Below are 18,647 nucleotides of genomic sequence, written 5' to 3' on the forward strand. Positions count from 1 at the left end.
TGCAACTGTGTTGCCAATATGAAATAAACATTTGTCTTAGTCAAAAAACATTTTTAACCATTAAACCTCTTTTTTTTTTGCTATGGCAAGTAATTCTACAGGTCATGGAAGGCACCTCTTGCACAAACCATAGAAATTACATTTTAATTCTTCACATATTATGGTCCCTCAAAGTCGATCAATTGATTGGACTTCAAGGGTCACTGAATTCAAACCATTAACTCTGCTTCTCTTTCTACATATGCTACCAGACCTGAGTTTTTACAGCACTTTGTTTATATGACAGGAATCTGTCTCAGTTCCTATACAAATTTCTGCAGTAGCTTTGATCAAAAAAGAACAAAAAAAATCAGCAAAGATGGAGCAAAATAAACTCTAAAGTAGACATCTCCAAACATTCTCGCTTCGGAGTTACTTCAGTAATAAAACTGCATATAAAGCATAGATCAATGTTCCTCCTAACTTACATGTACATGTCAAGTATTGAAGACTAATAGGTGCAATTTGATCTGTGACTTTATCAATGGGGCAACAGAACTAAGAAGCATTTCCAAACAGCCATAAGATCCAGGACATATTAGCAGTATGAATGTAATAGTTTCAAGACATGGTGTAAATAACTTGTAAATGTTCATAATAAAATTGCACACTCCTGGTTCTAAGTGTGCACTTTGGAAGTTTTAATGAGACAAAGGCTTGTCTATGTATCAATCTTTATTGTTTTATTTATTGCAGAGAAATGTCTGAACAAGGACTTGCTTACATCTGTTCATCTACTAAGCAATCTGCAAAAATATGAAAATATCAGAGCAGTAACTAATGTTATTTTCAAAAACTTTTAAATTAAGAAGCTAATCTGAAAAGATTCTCTAAAGTTACATCTTAACAATTGCTTTACAAAAAAAACAATTTTGGCATATAAAGCACAGAGCTGTGCTTAAAATTTACCATCTTTAAACTAAACAGTATTAAATATTGAACTAAGTTATTACAAATTACAATATTTCATTATACGGAGGAGATACAAGCCACTGAAAACAGTTTTACAGGGATAATGATTTTACATTTTTCTAATCATCTCGTATATTGTTTCTTAAAGAAGTGCTTGCCATAAATGATGCAGTAATGTACAGCATAGCCAAGCATAAAGTTTCAAAAATTCTTTACAGGGATAATGCCAGAGCATTTTTAAAATGGGAGAAACTAGACTAGTTAGTAATAAACTATTAAAAGTAAATTGCTAATCAACCAAGTCTGAAAAAGTGCTCACTTTTTTTCATTGCAGTATATGTCCCCCTATGTTCTTCAAACTTTAGCTTATGTGCAATATATTACAGTTATTACTAGCAGTCATTTGCAAGACTTATTTATCTCTGTAATACAGTAGGTACAATTTTAATGGCTCAGGTAAAGGCAAACTGAGAATTTTTTCTCGAAGCAGATTTAATGGAGGATCAGGTTTAAAGTCGTTGTACTCCTTTTCATCATCATCTCTCCTAACATCTTCCATGTCCTCACCATTATTATTGTTGTTATCAAAAGGATTTGAAATTCGACTTGCAAAAACCTGCTTGTCAACAAGGACAATTGCATCCATCCGCCGCCTTCGAATCCGTCTCCTTTTAAATCTGGAAACAGCCTTTGGAGGAACACCACCATTTGACTTGTCCTGATTTATTGTATTTTTAAGAGTCCGCCGAATGCAGATCCGAGTTAAGTCTTGGAGAGTTCCAATGCTAACTGAAGCTGTGGAACCACAAATTTACAAGTAATGCACAAGACTATTTTTTACACAATGTAAACTAGTATACAGCAAGAACTTTACAAATGTTGCATTAGTATATTCAATTCACAGAATTTTTTACCAAACAATAATAATAACGATAGATAACATGACGGGATTAGAGAGGAAATTAACAATTTATCTACTCAATGTCAAGAATTAACATTGCATTGATGAAATGCGCAAGAAGCCTGAAATTAAGCTTTAAACTAAGATAGCTCTGAACATTTTTTTGAGGCAGAAGCAAATGTTTTTAAAAATCCAGAATCTAATAATGATGCTCAAAATTGAGGAGCTTCAATGAAGTGTGTCAAGGAAAACTATTTCCTCTGTTAACAACTCATTGGCAACTCAATGAATGTAAGGTTGAAGACTAGCACAACAATGGAGCAAATTCAGAAAATTATTTTTCTACAGATGATCATCAGGATAAGGAAATTCTCTACCAGAAAAGAGTTATCATTTAGTTTTATAATAGAAATGGATAAATATTTGAAATAGAAAAAGTTAAAGGAGTATTAAGTAAATTGTGGGTTAATGGATCTAAGTTTTGCTTTTCAGAGAACCATATGACCTCCTGTGAACTAATCCATAATGTTATTCTCTGTAACACAAATATAGGAAACCTATTCTTTAAAAGTAGAAGCTCAAGACTGGTTAGATAAGAACTGCAAATAGCCACAAAGGATTCTAAATAACAAGTGGAGAAACAAAGGAATGAGACAAGAAGAAATTGCAGGCTAATGATGCATAAAAGCCGCGTTCCTCAATTCAGCACTCTGAAAAGCAATTTCTTAGAGTCATAGAGATGTATAGCATGGAAACAGACCCTTCGGTCCAACTCGTCCATGCCAATCAGATATCCCAACCCACTCTAGTCCCACCTGCCAGCACCCGGCCCATATCCCTCCAAACACTTCCTATTCATATACCCATCCAGATATCTTTTAAATGTTGCAATTGTACCAGCCTCCACCACTTCCTCTGGCAGTACATTCCATACACGTACCACCCTCTGTGTGAAAAGGTTGCCCCTTAGGTCTCTTTTATAATTTCCCCTCTCACTCTAAACCTATGCCCTCTAGTTCTGGACTCCCCCACCCCAGGGAAAAGACTTTGTCTGTTTATCCTATCCATGCCCCTGATGAGTTTATAAACCTCTATAAGGTGATCCCTCAGTGTCCGACACTCAAGGGAAAACAGCCCCAGCATATTCAATCTCTCCCTTTAGCTCAAATCCTCTAACCCTGGCAACATCTTTGTAAATCGTTTTTCAAGTTTCACAACATCCTTCCAATAGGAAGGAGACCAGAATTGCACACAATATTCCAAAAGTTCCCTAATCAATGTCCTGTACAGCCGCAACGTGACTCCTACATTCAATACTCTGACCAATAAAGGAAAGCATACCAAACGTCTTTTTCACTATCTATCTATCTGTGACTCTACTTTCAAGTAGCTATGAACCTGCACTCCAAGGTCTCTTTGTTCAGCAACACTCCCTAGGACCTTACCATTAAGTGTATAAATCCTGCTAAGAACTGCTTTCCCAAAATGCAGCACCTCACATTTATCCAAACTAAACTCCATCTGCCACTCCTCACCCCATTGGCCCATCTGATCAAGATCCCATTTTAATCTGAGGTAACCTTCTTCGCTGTCCACTACACCTCCAATTTTGGTGTCTTTTGCAAACTTACTAACTATACCTCGTATGCTCACATCCATTTATATAGATGACGAAAAGTAGTGGATCCAGCACAGATCTTGTGGCACTCCACTGGTCACAGGCCTCCAGTCTGAAAAACAACCCTCCACCACCATCCTCTGTCTTCCACCTGAGTCAGTTCTGTATCCAAATGGCTAGTTCTCCATGGATTCCATGAGATCCAACCTTGCTAACCAGTTTCCCATGAGGAACCTTGTCGAAAGCCTTACTGAAGTCCATACAGAACACGTCCACCACTCTGCCCTCATCAATCCTCTAAGTTATTTCTTCAAAAAACTCAATCAAGTTTGTGAAACATGATTTCCCGCACATAAAGCCATATTGACAATCCCTAATCAGTTCTTGCCTTTCCAAACACATGTACATGATATCCCTCAGGATTCGCTCCAACAACTTGCCCACCACTGACGTCAGCCTCATTGGTCTATAGTTCTCTGGCGTGTCCTTACCACCTTTCTTAAATAATGACACTACGTTAGCCAACCTCCAGTCTTCTGGCACCTCATCTGTAGCTATTTCAGCAAGGGGCCCAGCAATCACTTCCCTAGCTTCCCACAGAGTTCTAGGGCACACCTGATCAGGTCCTGGGGATTTATCCACTGACACCCAGCACTTCCTCCTCTGTAATATGGACATTTTTCAAGATGTCACCATCTATTTCCCTACATTCTATATCTTCCATGTCCTTTTCCATAGTATACACTGATACAAAATACTCATTTAGTGTCTCCTCCATCTCCTGTGGCTCCACACAAAGGCCGCCTTGCTGATCTTTGAGGGGCCCTATTCTCTTCCTACCCTTTTGTCCTTAAATGTATTTGTAAATCCCTTTGGATTCTCCTAGACTCGATTTGGCAAAGATATCTCATGTCCCCTTTTTGCCCTCCTGATTTCCCTCTTAAGTATACTCCTACTCCCTTTATACTCTAAGGATTCACTTGATCTAGCTTGTCTATACCTGACATATGCTTCCTTATTTTTCTGAAGCAAACCCTCAATTTCTTTTGTCTTCCAGCATTCCCAACACCTACCTCCCTTTCCTTTCACCATAACAAGAGTATACTGACTCTGGAATGTCATTATCTCATTTCTGAAGGCTTCCCATTTTCCAGCCGTCCCTTTACCTGGGAACATCTGCCCCCAATCAGCTTTTGAAAGTTCTTGCCTAATACCGTCAAAATTAGCCTTCCTCCAATTTAGAACTTCAACTTTTAGATCTGGTCTATCCTTTTCTATCACTATTTTAAAACTAATAGAATTATGGATGTTGGCCCCAAAATGCCCCCCCACTGACACCTCAGTCACCTCCCCTACCTTATTTCCCAAGAGTAGGTCAGGTTTTGAACTGTCTCTAGTAGGTACATCCACATAAAATCCCCTACCATAACCACCCTATTATTCTTACAGATAACTAAAGTCTCCTTACAAACTTGTTTCTCAATTTCCTGCTGACTATTAGGGGTACTATAATACAATCCCATTAAGATGATCATCCCTTTCTTATTTCTCAGTTCCACCCAAATAACTTCCCTGAACGTATTTCCGGGAATATCCTCCCTCACTACAGCTGTAATGCTATCCCTTATCAAAAACGCTATTCCCCCTCCTTTCTTGCCTCCCTTTTTGTCCTCCCTGTAGCATTTGTATCCTGGAACATTAAGTTCTCAATAACTGAAAAATAGCTTTTTTCACCCTTTGGTTCGAAAACCCTTTTCAGATCACAAAGAAAAATACAACAATCTGATTATTTTGCCACAGAATGCTATTGTAGGCATGGTTTTTAAAATCTTTCTTTTGATGAATCCTTGACTCATCTATCGCTCTGGCCCTTGCTCATAGGTTCCCACTTCCAGTCCCTCTCCTTTTCACAACTCCTCAAATTTAACTTTTTTGTTGTTATGTTTAAAATCACTTCAAATAGCCTAATTTATCCCAAATTCTGCTGTCCTTCAGCCCAAAGTCCTGCAGAGGTCAAATCTTCTGAATATTGCTTCCTAAGCACCAACACTTTGCTTTCTTCTTAAGAATGTTAATAAAATCCAAATTTTAACTCTCTTTTTGATTACTTCTCCTTCTTTGACTTGTTGTCCTTTTTGTGCAGCGCTTTGGAACTTATTTACATGAAGGGGTGCTATATAAATGTTGTGTCACTGCAGCAACACAAAGCCATCAGACGAGCCTAGGTATAACAACTTTCTGGATATTAGCAGTTTCTTGTCTCTCTTGCTCACCAACTGATAAACACTGAACTGTGGGGTATTGTGGGAAATGGAGGGTTAAAACTACAGTGCTTAAATTTAGATGACAACATTTAAAGAAACAACTGCCATGAAAATTTCTGACTGATACTGATAAACATCTTTACACTAAATATGTCAAAATTATACTATTTCTTTTAGGTTTGACATTTACTGCTGGATTTCAAATTAATGACACTTATGTGGACTCTCAACCCTTTCTCTCCGCTTATCTGAACTTGTGCAGATCTTGTGGCTTCCAACACAGTAGCTCGAAGAATCTTCTATTGACGCTGGAAACATGGAGGCATGACAGCATTTTTGACAGGTCACCTCACCTGATTCTATTGGAGAAACACCTGATTTCTGCTTGATGGTATCTCAGAAAATTGCTACCAAGGTCTGAAACCTGGGAGTGATTTAACCAAGGCCTCTATTTCTCTCAACTCCAGTGTCCTGTTTAATAAAAAGCAAGCACTTAAAGTTTTTTTTCTCCATTACATTTCTTTTAGAAAATTCTCATTCCTTGGTAGATTAATGACTAAAGGTAATGCTTCATGAAGTACTAAGTTACTGAGACCAGAAATCCCAATTTGATTCTAAGAATACTGTTAAGAGTGTCGACCTTGAACATTCATATCAATCATTATAATTCAGTTTTGCACCTCTAGGCCAAAGAAGAAAAAGGGTGTCAAGCCAAGACTGTGCACCACTGTGACACTTTTCAAGGTAAAATTCACAAAATACTGCAGACTTTAAGAAATACACAGCAGGTTGAGCAGCATCTAAAAAAATTATTGCTTTGGTAAAATTTGCTCATGTTCTCAAAACCAAACTCCAACAAGTCTCTACCTATTCAGGAGAGGACAAAGGATGAAACATTAATGTTTTTTCTTTCTATGCAACAAAAATTGTCCGCTCACTCCTGAATGTTGGATCTTAAATCTATTGAGACAAGCTTCTGCACAAACCAGGCATCCTATAGGACAGCCATTCAAATATCAATTATTCATGTACCAGCCAGTGTTGACAGACTATTAAAAGGGAATATCCATGAATAAGTTATAAAAATCACAGCTAATCCTGACTTTCTTATTACTTGATTCCCACAAATGTGCACTCATACCAGAAGTTTCCGAGCAGTGATCAGGGCTAGAATTCTGATGGATTAGTTCCTTCCAGTGTGGAAACTACTTGTGTATTTAGCCAGCTAAGATCCTTTAACTCAATACACATCAAGAAATGATACTTGGGAATTTCTGCTCTGTCTTACTACTTCAAATGGATGAAAGTTATAGAAACCAATTTCTTATGTCCTTAAACTACGACTCTGCCATCACTGGTGGCTACAGGATGCACTTTGCAAGATTTTGTAATTAGACACTTAAAGGGGGCCATGGCTTACAATCTCGCAAATACACTTAATACATTTGATTGAAATCTGTCAATGCAGAAGTTTTAATTAATTTAAAGTAATACTGTAATTAACACAGTGGAGAAAATAATTTCAAAACAACTGGTTCAATATTCACACATTAGCATTCCATGACATAATTTCAGGACCTTTTATCTCATTTCATAATATCTTACAGAGGCACAAATAGCATCTATCTTTAAGGGCTGAAGATTTTAAAGAATACCAGGTTATAAAACAATGTCAAGAAAAAGAGAACTATGAAGCTTATTTCATAAAAGGAAAACTTGGTAATTCAGAAGAAAGATAATCTTTCTCACTGCATATCTTTTATTTTGCAAGTCTATACAAACCATAAACATGTTCATAAATCAGACAATTTTAATGAGTGTAATAAAACAAAGAATTGTGGATGCTGAACATCTGAAACAAAAAATAGGAATTGTTGCTTTTCTGATGAAGAATCACAGATGCTGTGAGACCTGCTGAGTTTCACCAGCAATTTCTGTTTTCATAACTTATATCCTAGTCTTGCAATTAATGCAGTAAAACCAAGAAGAAAAGTATAAATAAATACAAGTTACATTTTAAAACAAATTTAGAAGGAAGAAAAAACCTAAAAGGACTAATGATCAATCAGGAGCTATATGTAGCAGTACCAAAAATATAGTTCCATTTTTTGAAAGGAATTATGTCACCATGATAAACTTGATTACTGTACTTTAAGCTATGGCTAATATAATAAATTCTCTATAAAGTTTAATCTCACTACTGTTGCTGTAAAACTCCAAGTATTTTCCAACTATATAGGCACTGAAGAGTCAGTATATTCCCAAGTTAATCAGAATGAAAAGGTCTGCAAGCCCACAAAAATATACACATATAAGATAGGCATGTAATCAGCAAGTCTCAAACGTAGAAAAATATTATGTATTAACAGATTTGAGATTCATTATGATGCAAAGACTCTGACACATGAGCACCAAAATTATGAAAATATGTACAGTTTACCAAGGTTACAAAATAGATTTATAAAAATACTAGTTATTCACCATTATATGCTTATAGATAAGCAATTGGAAAGATTAGTGAACACACTCATTTGGTAAAAACTTAATTTTTATTAAGTACATTAAGCTCTGTTAAACTAATTATACTCATAAAACTTACGTAATTGGACTGTTCGTACTTTTCCAGCATCTAAGCTGCAGGGTTGGATTAACGGAGCAAAGGAGACAGCCAAGATTTTTTCAGTTTCCCAAGTATTCAATCCTGTACGCGTTATTTTAGTTAGCTGCATAAAATAGTTCAGAGAAACAATAACTTACAAGTAGAAATAACAATCACCAAGAGATTTTTTTTAAAAAATGTGACAAATTCGCATGGTTAAAAAGAAAAATCTATACATACACTGTTGCTAACTTTTACTAAAGGATTGAACACCTCGGTAACTGTAGGTCACGCGCTGGGAGATAAAACGCAATGCTGGGAACAACTTTCAAAAAAATTGCAACACTGATATACAGTATTTGACTGGGGGCACCAAACTAAAAACTTTTAAAATGCTGTAAAAACATGACTAATACAAAATATTTATAATATGTACATCAACAAGAATACAATGCAACAGACTCAGCATAACTATGTGGCAACTAGATAGTTGTAATGTTATGTAGTGCAATAGACCCGGTCAAAAAGATACAGCATCTGAAGCAAATACTTCAAAACCCAAAAAAACTTTTAAAGTTCAATTCATGTGACTACACAGACAGAAGCAGCAGGCAATTTTCATCCAGCAAGATGTCACACAAAAAATGAACACAGTAATAAACACTAATAACTGAGGATGCTGGGATTCTGAAACAAAAACAGAGTGCTGGAGAAACAGGGCTGGTAGCATCTGTTTAGAGAAAAATAGTTAACATTTCAAGTCCAATAACACTTCAGTACTAGTTCTTCTGCTTTTGGTGATAGTCCCTGTAAAAATCAGTCATGAGAGTTTAGAGTTATCCAGCATATTCTACAGATCATTTTTAACAATGTTTTGTCCCATGTTCGCTGGACTACTACTTCAGTAAACATGTTGCACTCACCCAAATTCCAGGAAAGAAAACACTGGCCAACTGGTTCATGTCAACTCAGTTTCATTATAATTATTATTTTACCACAGAGAACACTTCACTGAAGTAAATCATTTATTTCAGTAGAAGTTTGTTTGACATAGACTTCTATGCTGTTAGCATATCAAAACTCAAAGTTCATGTCACTTGATCACTATTTCTTGATTACTCCTAGGAATAATTTTACAAAGTCAGGATACTTGTGTGCACTGGAAAATACAATTACATACCTCTAAAAAGGATAGATTAGGAAGCTGTTAGGTGGGAATATGATCAAAAGAAAAGGAAGTGGACCTCACGAGCAAGATGAAGTTAGAAAACAAATGAGGGAGATTCGAAAGAAACAAGAGAACACAACAAGTTCAAGACTAGGGAAAGAAGAAGTTTGAGGGAAGTTTGGTTTGGTGGAGCAGAGGTGTAGCAAGGCCACAAAATTTTATTCAGAAAGGAGGTCATGAGCTCCTCCATATTCTTTTGAAGATGAAGATAAAGGGAACAAGAGTGGAGTTTAAGAATATGGTTTAGAGTGAAGAAAACAAGCCATAGCTCTCATTGAAATCCAGGATCACAGAAAGTACTAAGAAGTTTTGGGAAAGGATAAAGTCTGAGAGTGCTTGTTACTGTCCAGTTAGATCTGAATGCTTAAACCAGTTGTATGTCAGATACTTTCAAATCTTCATTCCTTGAACTTGTATGTTAAAATGGGCCTTATCAAAGAAGCAATCTGATTGGACAAAATAAGGGCAAAATGAAGGAGTGACTGACATTGACAGTTGTAAAGTATTGTGAAGAATGGAGGGCCAAATATTTTAGCAAATTGGGAGTTTCAAAGTGTCTTTGTAAGGGGGGTTGTAAATTGAAGGGCAAGAAATGTTTTTCTCCAGGAGTGATTGCTTAAGGAAATGGGATTGTAAGAATGTGATGTGTGAGGATAAAATGGAGTAACTAGCTTTGTCCATGATCAATTTGAAGGGTGTAGACCATATGCAAGATGACATGATTGAACATGATCATTTTCACTGCAAAAGCATAACATTACTTTCATATTTCTGCTTTAAACTTACCTTCTCTTCCAATGGCATGACAAGGATTCCACCAACTTTAATCAAGTTTCTCATATACTCTTCATGATCTTTCTGAACTCCTGCCCCACAGTAGACTCGATCATACTGATGACTATCTGAAGCAATCTCTAAACAGTTTCCCACTACAAAGGATGGCTCGCAGAATTCAAACCTAAAATTTATGACATCACATCAGATGTGTGAACTTCATTTGACACTACAATAAATGAATATTCCTCAGATTGATGAGATAAACTCGTGTCATATCTTGCAACTTCTTTTTATTCATGCACAACTGATTTACACAAGTTCAACTACACTAGGGTCAAAAGGATACAAAAGTAAGAAGAGTATAAATGGGCAGTATGAATGCAGGAGACACAAGTCACTTATAAAAGTTAGAGGGTCAGAAGCAGAACAAACAAAATTCAGTTAAAATAAATGAAAAGAGGATCACTTTAGAAAAAGTGCATAGAATAAGATGAAACCTGAAACAGTAGCATTTTGAAACAAACAGAGATCATGGGGTACACAGATCTTTAATGCAGGATCCTGGATGAAAGTGACAAACAGGATTTCAAGTATTATTATTTAAGACAGTCAATGTAAATATGATGGAAGACACATAAACAAATTGGTTTTCCTCCCAGTAACATTTTAAATTAGGACACAATTTTATTGGTGCATTTCCCTTTGTAAGATGATTTGTACTTCGATAGTCTACAAGGAGTTTTTAAATTTCAATCTAGGAATAATGATGCTGGGATAATTATATCTATACATAACATGAAATACCGTACTATGGATAATAGATGCAGATTTGCTAGTTCTCTGGATGACCATCACAAAAGTAAATTGATTTGTTTGTAAATTGCTGCACTGAAAAGTCAATAAATTTATGTATGAATTACAAAAACAAGGTAGCAAATTTCCAATGGCCACCAAGAACCGTTATGACTATTTCTGTAAAAACAGAACTCGCTACTCCAAAGACTGCAATAGTTCAGAAAGCGCCCCACTACCACCTTCTCAAGGGCAAATAAGGATGGGTATTCATTAGCTAGTAATGCCAACATGCCAAGAACAAATGGAAACAAAATTACACCAAGTGCACAAACCAGAGACAAGAAGTTGGCAGGAGGACATGGATGAGTATATTTTGTAATTGCTACATTGTTTCAAACATAATATATAAGTTCAATATGGTGTGGAGCAGCCAGTTTCTAACCAATATTTGTGAAATTTTAATTGCTTCAGATCAAACAACTTTAGGTTGATATTATGTTGCCTGGATTGGAAGACATCATGCTTTCATCCTCAGCATCCACTCAATTACAAATCTTTAGCTCAAGATCTGGAGTACTCACTTATCAAAACTGTCACTTGTCTTGATGAAGTTCTCAAGTTTTTGGTTCGCATACTCCACAACATCAACATGTAGCTCTATTCCATGATTTACACCAAAAGGGCCTGCAAGCAGAAACTTAACAGTTAATGATAGTAATAGGCCAGCAGAGGGAATCTAATTTGCACTTAAATTTAATAGAGTTTATTTGTTAAAAAAGCAGTTATTAGCATTCCTCCGAATGCCATGCTGGTTTTAAAAATGTATTTCATTCCAAGATACAGGTCACACTCAAATAGGTATATTAATATGGAAAAGTTAGCTAGAAAATACATTGCACACATGAATTATATTAATCAAATGATTTCTGTGATAAACTTTACAATAAAGAAATAATATCACTTAAAGCACGATTGCAACATTCCTGCATACCAGACATGATACAATCATTTTGACATTCAGCAGTCAATGACGTAACATTTTGTGATTTAATCCATTATTATGGATTGTATTAATTACAATTAATATGGATTGTATTTTTGGTTAGATGTTAAACAAAAATCCAAGGGGCATAAGGAAATCAATAAAAATTATCATATAATACAGATATGATGTCTAAGTAATGGCTCTAAGCAAGTTCATTTAAACATTGCTGTCTTGCCTCAAGCGTCTTGCATTACACAGGACCAACAGTCCTAAATTTAGCAGTACAAAAATTAAAATTCACCACATACTTGAGGGCAAAAGCAACAATAATAATTTACATTTGCAGAGCATCATTAACATAGCAAAAATTCAAGGCATTTCAAGGAACGTTACCAAACAAAATCTGACTTAGCCACATAAGGAGATAACATGCTGGATGACCAAAGGATTAATCAAAGAGGTTAGTTAAACAGGGTATTAAAAGAAGATTTCACGTAGAAATCTAGAAGGGGGATTCCAATGTTTAGGGCAGAGGTAGCTGAAGGCATAGCTGCTAACATTGGAAGGATTATGGTGAGTGAAATAAAAGTGGCAAATTTGGAGAAACACAGAGACATTAGAATGTTGTAGGGCTGGTGGAGGTAACAGAGCTAGAGAGTGGCTGTTGCCATAGAGACATTTAAAATCAAAAGGAGGATAATATTAAAATCAAGGTATTGCTGGACGAACACAAAGGTGATGGATGAATAAAACTCAATGTAAGTTAGCATCGTTGCAGAGCTCTGAATGAACTTGGGTTTATGTCGGCTGTAAAAGCAGATACAGTAATGATGGTATCTATAAACTGCCCATTTGTTCCCCTTATGTGTATCAGATTACCATAATCTACAGTATGTTTTTTTAAAATACTACACATAGCTTTCAAGAGATGTCACTGTACTTCACGGAATCTTAAGTCAATTTCACGTTATTTATCAGCTCACCTAAAATTAAGCCAACCATCGTACTCAAATAGCCAGTGCCACTTCCAAGGTTCAAGAAGGACAATCCAGGCTGTAGGTCCAGTGCTTCCATTACCTCAGAATAAATGCAGGGTGCGGACAAATGGATGTTACCATTTTTCCACGCCAAGTCTTTATAGGCATTATCTTTGTAAATTTCCAAGTAATAATCAGCACGATCTATGGCTCGGAAAGCTTGCTCTACCACTTCTGTTCGGATGTAATGTGCTTCTTTTAGATTGTCAATTAAATCATCATTGTCTTCACCAGCACTCACAGCACCTCCCATCTTTTTGAACTGCTGGAATTATACACTAAAGTTAAAAAAGATTAGATATTCCATAAGACAAAGGAACAGCATCTCATTGTTGTTTGATAGGACATCACACGGACGTTGTGCATTGCATTTCCAAAAGCATTAACCTTTACATAAATAAAACAAAATTCAAATTGACATTTGCTAATACAGTCTTCAGGTCCCACCAAATTGTAGAAAGTTATATTTGTATGAATTAAAATCTCTGCACATTCTTTTTATGAGAAGTATATGTGGATGTTTCTGTAACACATGAAACATTCTAATTTGTACTCTTGTAAAGCAACATGGTGGCAAGCAGGTGAAAATCCTTAGCTACAGTAAATTATCTACTATGCTAATTTAAAATTCATATTATCAAATTTTCCAGTTTATAATGATCCCTTCATTGCAGCTTTTATACATGATTCTTGTGAGACTGATTTCACTACATTATGTTCAACATACAGTTGACTGCCAACAAATTGAAACGTAGCGCCACTGCGTGTCTTAAAAATGCTGACAGAAGTGGAAACCTATTGGAGTGTTAAGAAATATCCCAGAATGTTTGCTTTTGTCCATTAAAAAAAACACATATTTTGGACAGAAAAACAGAAATTGTTGGAAAAGCTCAGCATCTGTGGAGACAGATCAGAGTTAATGTTTCAGGTCGAGAGACCCTTTCTCAGAACTGATGGTAGCTAGAAAAATGGTTTTATATGTTTGGGTACTGCAGTTTTAAAATTACTTAATGAACATGCAAACAGGTTTTTAAACAAGTATTAGCAAGTAATTTTGAAATGCAAACTTTTCCCTAACTACTTAATGTTCATAAAATACACGCAGTGATAGCTGTAAAAACAGACTGATAACTTACAATGTAGTATTTAATCAGCTGTCAGCATCAGAAAACCATTTCTATGGACTCAGAATTCCATCATTCATCGCATTACCTAATTCCTATAGCTATTAGTGTGGTAACTTTATTTTACTGTAGCTTTTAATTTTAACCACAGAATCTGCATTAACCTAAATAGGCAAGTATCATTCTTACAGTTTAATAAATTATGTCCCTGGTCTATTATATTTGATTTGATGTTTTGACTGGTACTTATAGAAGCAGATAAATTACCTCAAAGTATAATTTCTGCTGCCTTGATAATCTAACAAACAAGAGCACGACTTAATCCAGTAACACTGCATGAAAAAAATTCAGAGGATCTTGGGTTCAGTCCTACTATAGACAGAGTCAGCCAGCTTTAGAAAATGAGAGATAATTTGCTTGGAACTGTAGCTCTTACCCCAACTGGACATTTGTGTGAGTGTTCAACAGGATTAGGCTAATCTATGATCCCTTTCGCAGGCAAATGCCTACCAATACTGGCTGCTTCAGTTCATATTTGAATGTGCTTGTGAGACAATACCAACAATGAGTTCCCTTCAAGAGACAGGAGGGAAAAATTAAAAACAGAAGTTCTTTGTTGCCTAAAAATAGACATTCAAAGGCTAAAACACTCCTTTTGTAACATTTGTTTAGATTGTTTCTAGTCAGTCATATCAGGCTAGCCATAGATGACAAGATGCAACCTCAGCGATCTTCCTTCCTCCACCTCTTGTACACGTTCACTGACTCTTCCATTCAAGGTCAGGTTCTTGTCACATGCATTCTGACCATATTTATTGTAGCTCCTTTCCAACTGAAAATCAGTCCATCACTTTCCAGACATGTCAATTGTTTTGGCCATATGACACAGTGCCTATCTAAGCTTATTCATTAGAATAGGTCTGTTCACTTCATCACGCCATTTCACTTGGATATCCTGCCTTAGTTCCTACATTTTCTTTCCGTACCAGCAACCTATCTCATCTGTCATATTGTTGTGAGAATAACATACGCATATTGCATTAATTTTAGTTAATTTATGCAGTATTTCTGCATTATTTCTTATAATTATTTTAAGACAACTCATTCACACAGAAGCTTGCTTATTGTTATGGTTGAATTACGGGATATAAAAATAAAATAACAGCATTTTTGAGGAAAAAAATCAATTAGGTGGCTTTTAACAACAGGATAACCCAAGATAACCCAAACCAGTGGATGGTCTCTTTACACAGAACTCAAATATTTATACCTACTTTCATTTGTGCCTGCCAAAACATGACATAAAACTGCCAAGACAATTTGCAAAGTAGTTGGGACTTGGGAACAAATAGTAAAGAATCACATCAGGGCTATGACAAAAAAAATTATGTGGTTATATTCAGCAAGTGGACAGAATTGCCAAACTTTTAGGAACTTTCAAATCAGTTGGAAGCAAATATTTGAAACTTAATGATCGGATAATTCTATTGTTAAGCTGATTTAAATGCTTGCTAATGTTGCACATTTTAATTGGTTTTGTAATTTACAAGATTATTTATTATCGAAGTAGAAAACAATTCATGTCTCTCCCTCCCTTCTCCCCCACCATCACATCTCAACATCATTATGTACCTGAAACTTAAGTAAGTACGCTCCAAACCTTTGTTAGTGTATTTCTCTAAATGGCTGCTGGAGGATACATAAGATTGGCTCAATCACAATTTATTTACCTGCACAAAGGCCATCAAACATCCATTTGTGTTTGCATTTTCACATTTATTAAGATGTGAATTAAGATCAGATACACTCAACAATGCGCTAAGTGTCCAAAAGCTAATGATCTCTCCTATCACAATGAAACATTGAGTACATAAACAAGTTCCACTGTGACTGGCAGGAAAAGGTCACTCAGAGAAAGCTTTTATCAGTTAACTGACAAACAATTTAGTCACCAACACAAAGTATTTAAACAACTCTACTCTTCTGAAATTACTAAATGTCTTTCAGTTACGCATTTCAAAATCTTGCCTTTCTCAAACAAACACAGCATTATAACAGTTGAACAGTATATTATGTGAAAACAAACAGGCTTGAATTCTGTTGATTCCATTTTGCCTAGGTTTGCAACTATGTACTAGAATGTACATTTCAGCAACTTTAAAACCACTCTGACCTTGACATGTGTAAGCCTCAACATAGTGGTTTACTTTCACCATATAATGCTTTGTACAAATAAATACTTGGACCAGAATAATGTTCAGTATTAGTATTAGTATTAAAGAATAAAAACTTCATGTCAGCTGTTAAAACCATACAACTGGAATTCTAAGTTTAATACATGAGTCGCTATAAAACTATTCATTCTTTTAGAACGATAACCCTTTCTTGAACGATAAGGCTATGTATGAAAATTACATGTGCCAAGTTCAAACATCTGACATTGCACAACATAAGGACGTACAGGAGCTGAATAGATTTTGCAGTCCATTCAATCAGTCCCTAAACAATATTTTGAACCATTCATGTTCTCAAATGGTTATCTCCTTTAAGGTCACATAAAACCAGTGACTGGCTCACCCCACATTCAGTACCATGTAGGAGAAATGGCTAAAACTAAATTACCCACGCACTTTCCTTCTTCTGAACTTGACTCCATGGTCAAAAATTTGTTGCAATCTCAAATATATTACTGACGTCAATTTAACCATTCCTTTAAGAATTCTTAAGGGAACCAACACCAAGCAGATCAACTTTTCCACATAGCTCAGATGCCTACAAGTGCACCAATGGGTGTAAGAAACCCCTCCTGATCTCCCTCCAATCAGGAGGGGATTTGGCCTTTTGCTGTTTGACACAGTTTGTTGATGATTTTAACCCCATGGTCATTGTCAACACGATGGGAAGTTGTTGTTGCGGGACTAGCCGCTATTCTCTGTCTGGCCTGTCGGTGGCGCTGTGCCTCGCTTGTCTCGAGCCAGTCGCTACAACCGGGGCCGCGGCCGCCGCCGCCGCCGCCGCAACGACAATTCCCCGGGAGCCGTTAGGCGTTTAAATTTTTTAATCTCAATTTACTCTTCGTGTCGCATCGCGTTTGCTGAGCAGAAGACAAGCACAGGCTCACGCTTACCGAGTCGCGCTGTGTGTCTGGCCTCTTTTTTTTGTCAAACTGCCGTTCAGCACTCAGTTCCACTTCACCATGTAAACACTGAGCGGTGACGACGGCGGATGTGCGTCAGACACATGCAAATCAGATGCAAATGAGCACCGCCTGTGCCCTACGGCCACTAGGAGGCGAAATGGAGGCGAAATGACCTGAAGTGTCCCAAAAACTCCAAAGAACTGCGGATGCTGGAAATCAGAATTTGCTGGGGATACTCAGTAGGTTTGGTAGCATCTATTCATACAAAGCAAAGTTAACGTTTCGGGTCTAGTACCCTTCTGAGGAGCTTTTCCATTCTGAAGTGCCCCAAAACTTTCCAACCCAGCAAAGATGTCAGATATTGAAAACAATTTCACTTGGAGGATTATTTCAGTACCATAACTATTTCCCATTTTATTTTTAAAAAATATTTAATGCTATTAACATAAAAAGGATGGTTTCTTACTTTTAAGGGACTTTGGGGCTTTTACTAATGTTTGTGAATGGTGTTCTGAAATTCTGAAGGCTCTTTAATACGTGAACATAGGGTATTGATTAACTACTTTTCGAGTTTTTAAAATTTTGACTGGTTATGTCATCTAATAGCCTGAGTTTACGAGCTTATGTCATTGATATGTTTTCTATAAATCAGAAAGTTAAAAAAAAGTAAAAACCCAGATTGTGAATCTACCAAGACAGTAAAGGGGATATAAATTTACTGTAGTTTTATGTACAGATGACCGTTCAAGTCGCAATGAAACAGATATTGTCGGGCACAAGCTTCAAATTACATTTCTGGGAAGTGTTCCCACTGATCCTATGTTGCTTTTCTTGCTGCTTTCACAGCTTGTGTACATTCTGGCACAAATCCTTCACAACATTTCTTATTTCAGTGCACCTTTGTCTTATATCAAGTGTCAGTGATTTCCTGAAGAGCCAATAACCATACTGCACTTCTTCAAGTGAACCTGCAGGGTGTCCATGCTATTCATCCTGCTTTATTCTTCTATCTCCCAGTCCACCAGAAACCAACTGATTTGGCACTTTTACATCCAAGCTGAAAATGTGTTGCTGAAAAGCGCAGCAGGGCAGGCAGCATCCAGGGAACAGGGCATAAGCCCTTCTTCAGGAATGAGGAAAGTTTGTCCAGCGGGCTAAGATAAAAGGTAGGGAGGAGGGACTTGGGGGAGGGGCGTCGGAAATGTGATAGGTGGAAAGAGGTCAAGGTG

The 18,647-nt window shown here is 36.5% G+C and overlaps 1 protein-coding gene across 2 annotated transcripts; it reads right to left on the reverse strand.

Annotated features, from left to right (window-relative positions):
• Window positions 1-699: 699 nt before the first annotated feature.
• LOC122560151 (protein-L-isoaspartate O-methyltransferase domain-containing protein 2-like) lies at window positions 700-17,516 on the reverse strand. Of its 2 annotated transcripts, XM_043710458.1 has the most exons (6): window positions 17,407-17,516; window positions 13,102-13,433; window positions 11,715-11,817; window positions 10,348-10,519; window positions 8,334-8,457; window positions 700-1,746 (listed from the first exon to the last, which is right to left on the reverse strand). In XM_043710458.1, exons 2-6 carry the CDS (start codon window positions 13,406-13,408, stop codon window positions 1,364-1,366), a joined length of 1,089 nt encoding a protein of 362 aa, XP_043566393.1. In that variant the 5' UTR covers window positions 13,409-13,433; window positions 17,407-17,516; the 3' UTR covers window positions 700-1,363. The 2 variants fall into 2 exon arrangements, with proteins under 2 accessions (XP_043566393.1, XP_043566394.1); XM_043710459.1 differs by lacking the exon at window positions 13,102-13,433 and having other exon boundaries at window positions 17,407-17,513.
• Between the last annotated feature and the right edge of the window lie 1,131 nt (window positions 17,517-18,647).

The sequence above is a fragment of the Chiloscyllium plagiosum genome, chromosome 20 (genome assembly GCF_004010195.1).
Source record: "Chiloscyllium plagiosum isolate BGI_BamShark_2017 chromosome 20, ASM401019v2, whole genome shotgun sequence".
Classification (NCBI taxonomy): domain Eukaryota; kingdom Metazoa; phylum Chordata; class Chondrichthyes; order Orectolobiformes; family Hemiscylliidae; genus Chiloscyllium; species Chiloscyllium plagiosum.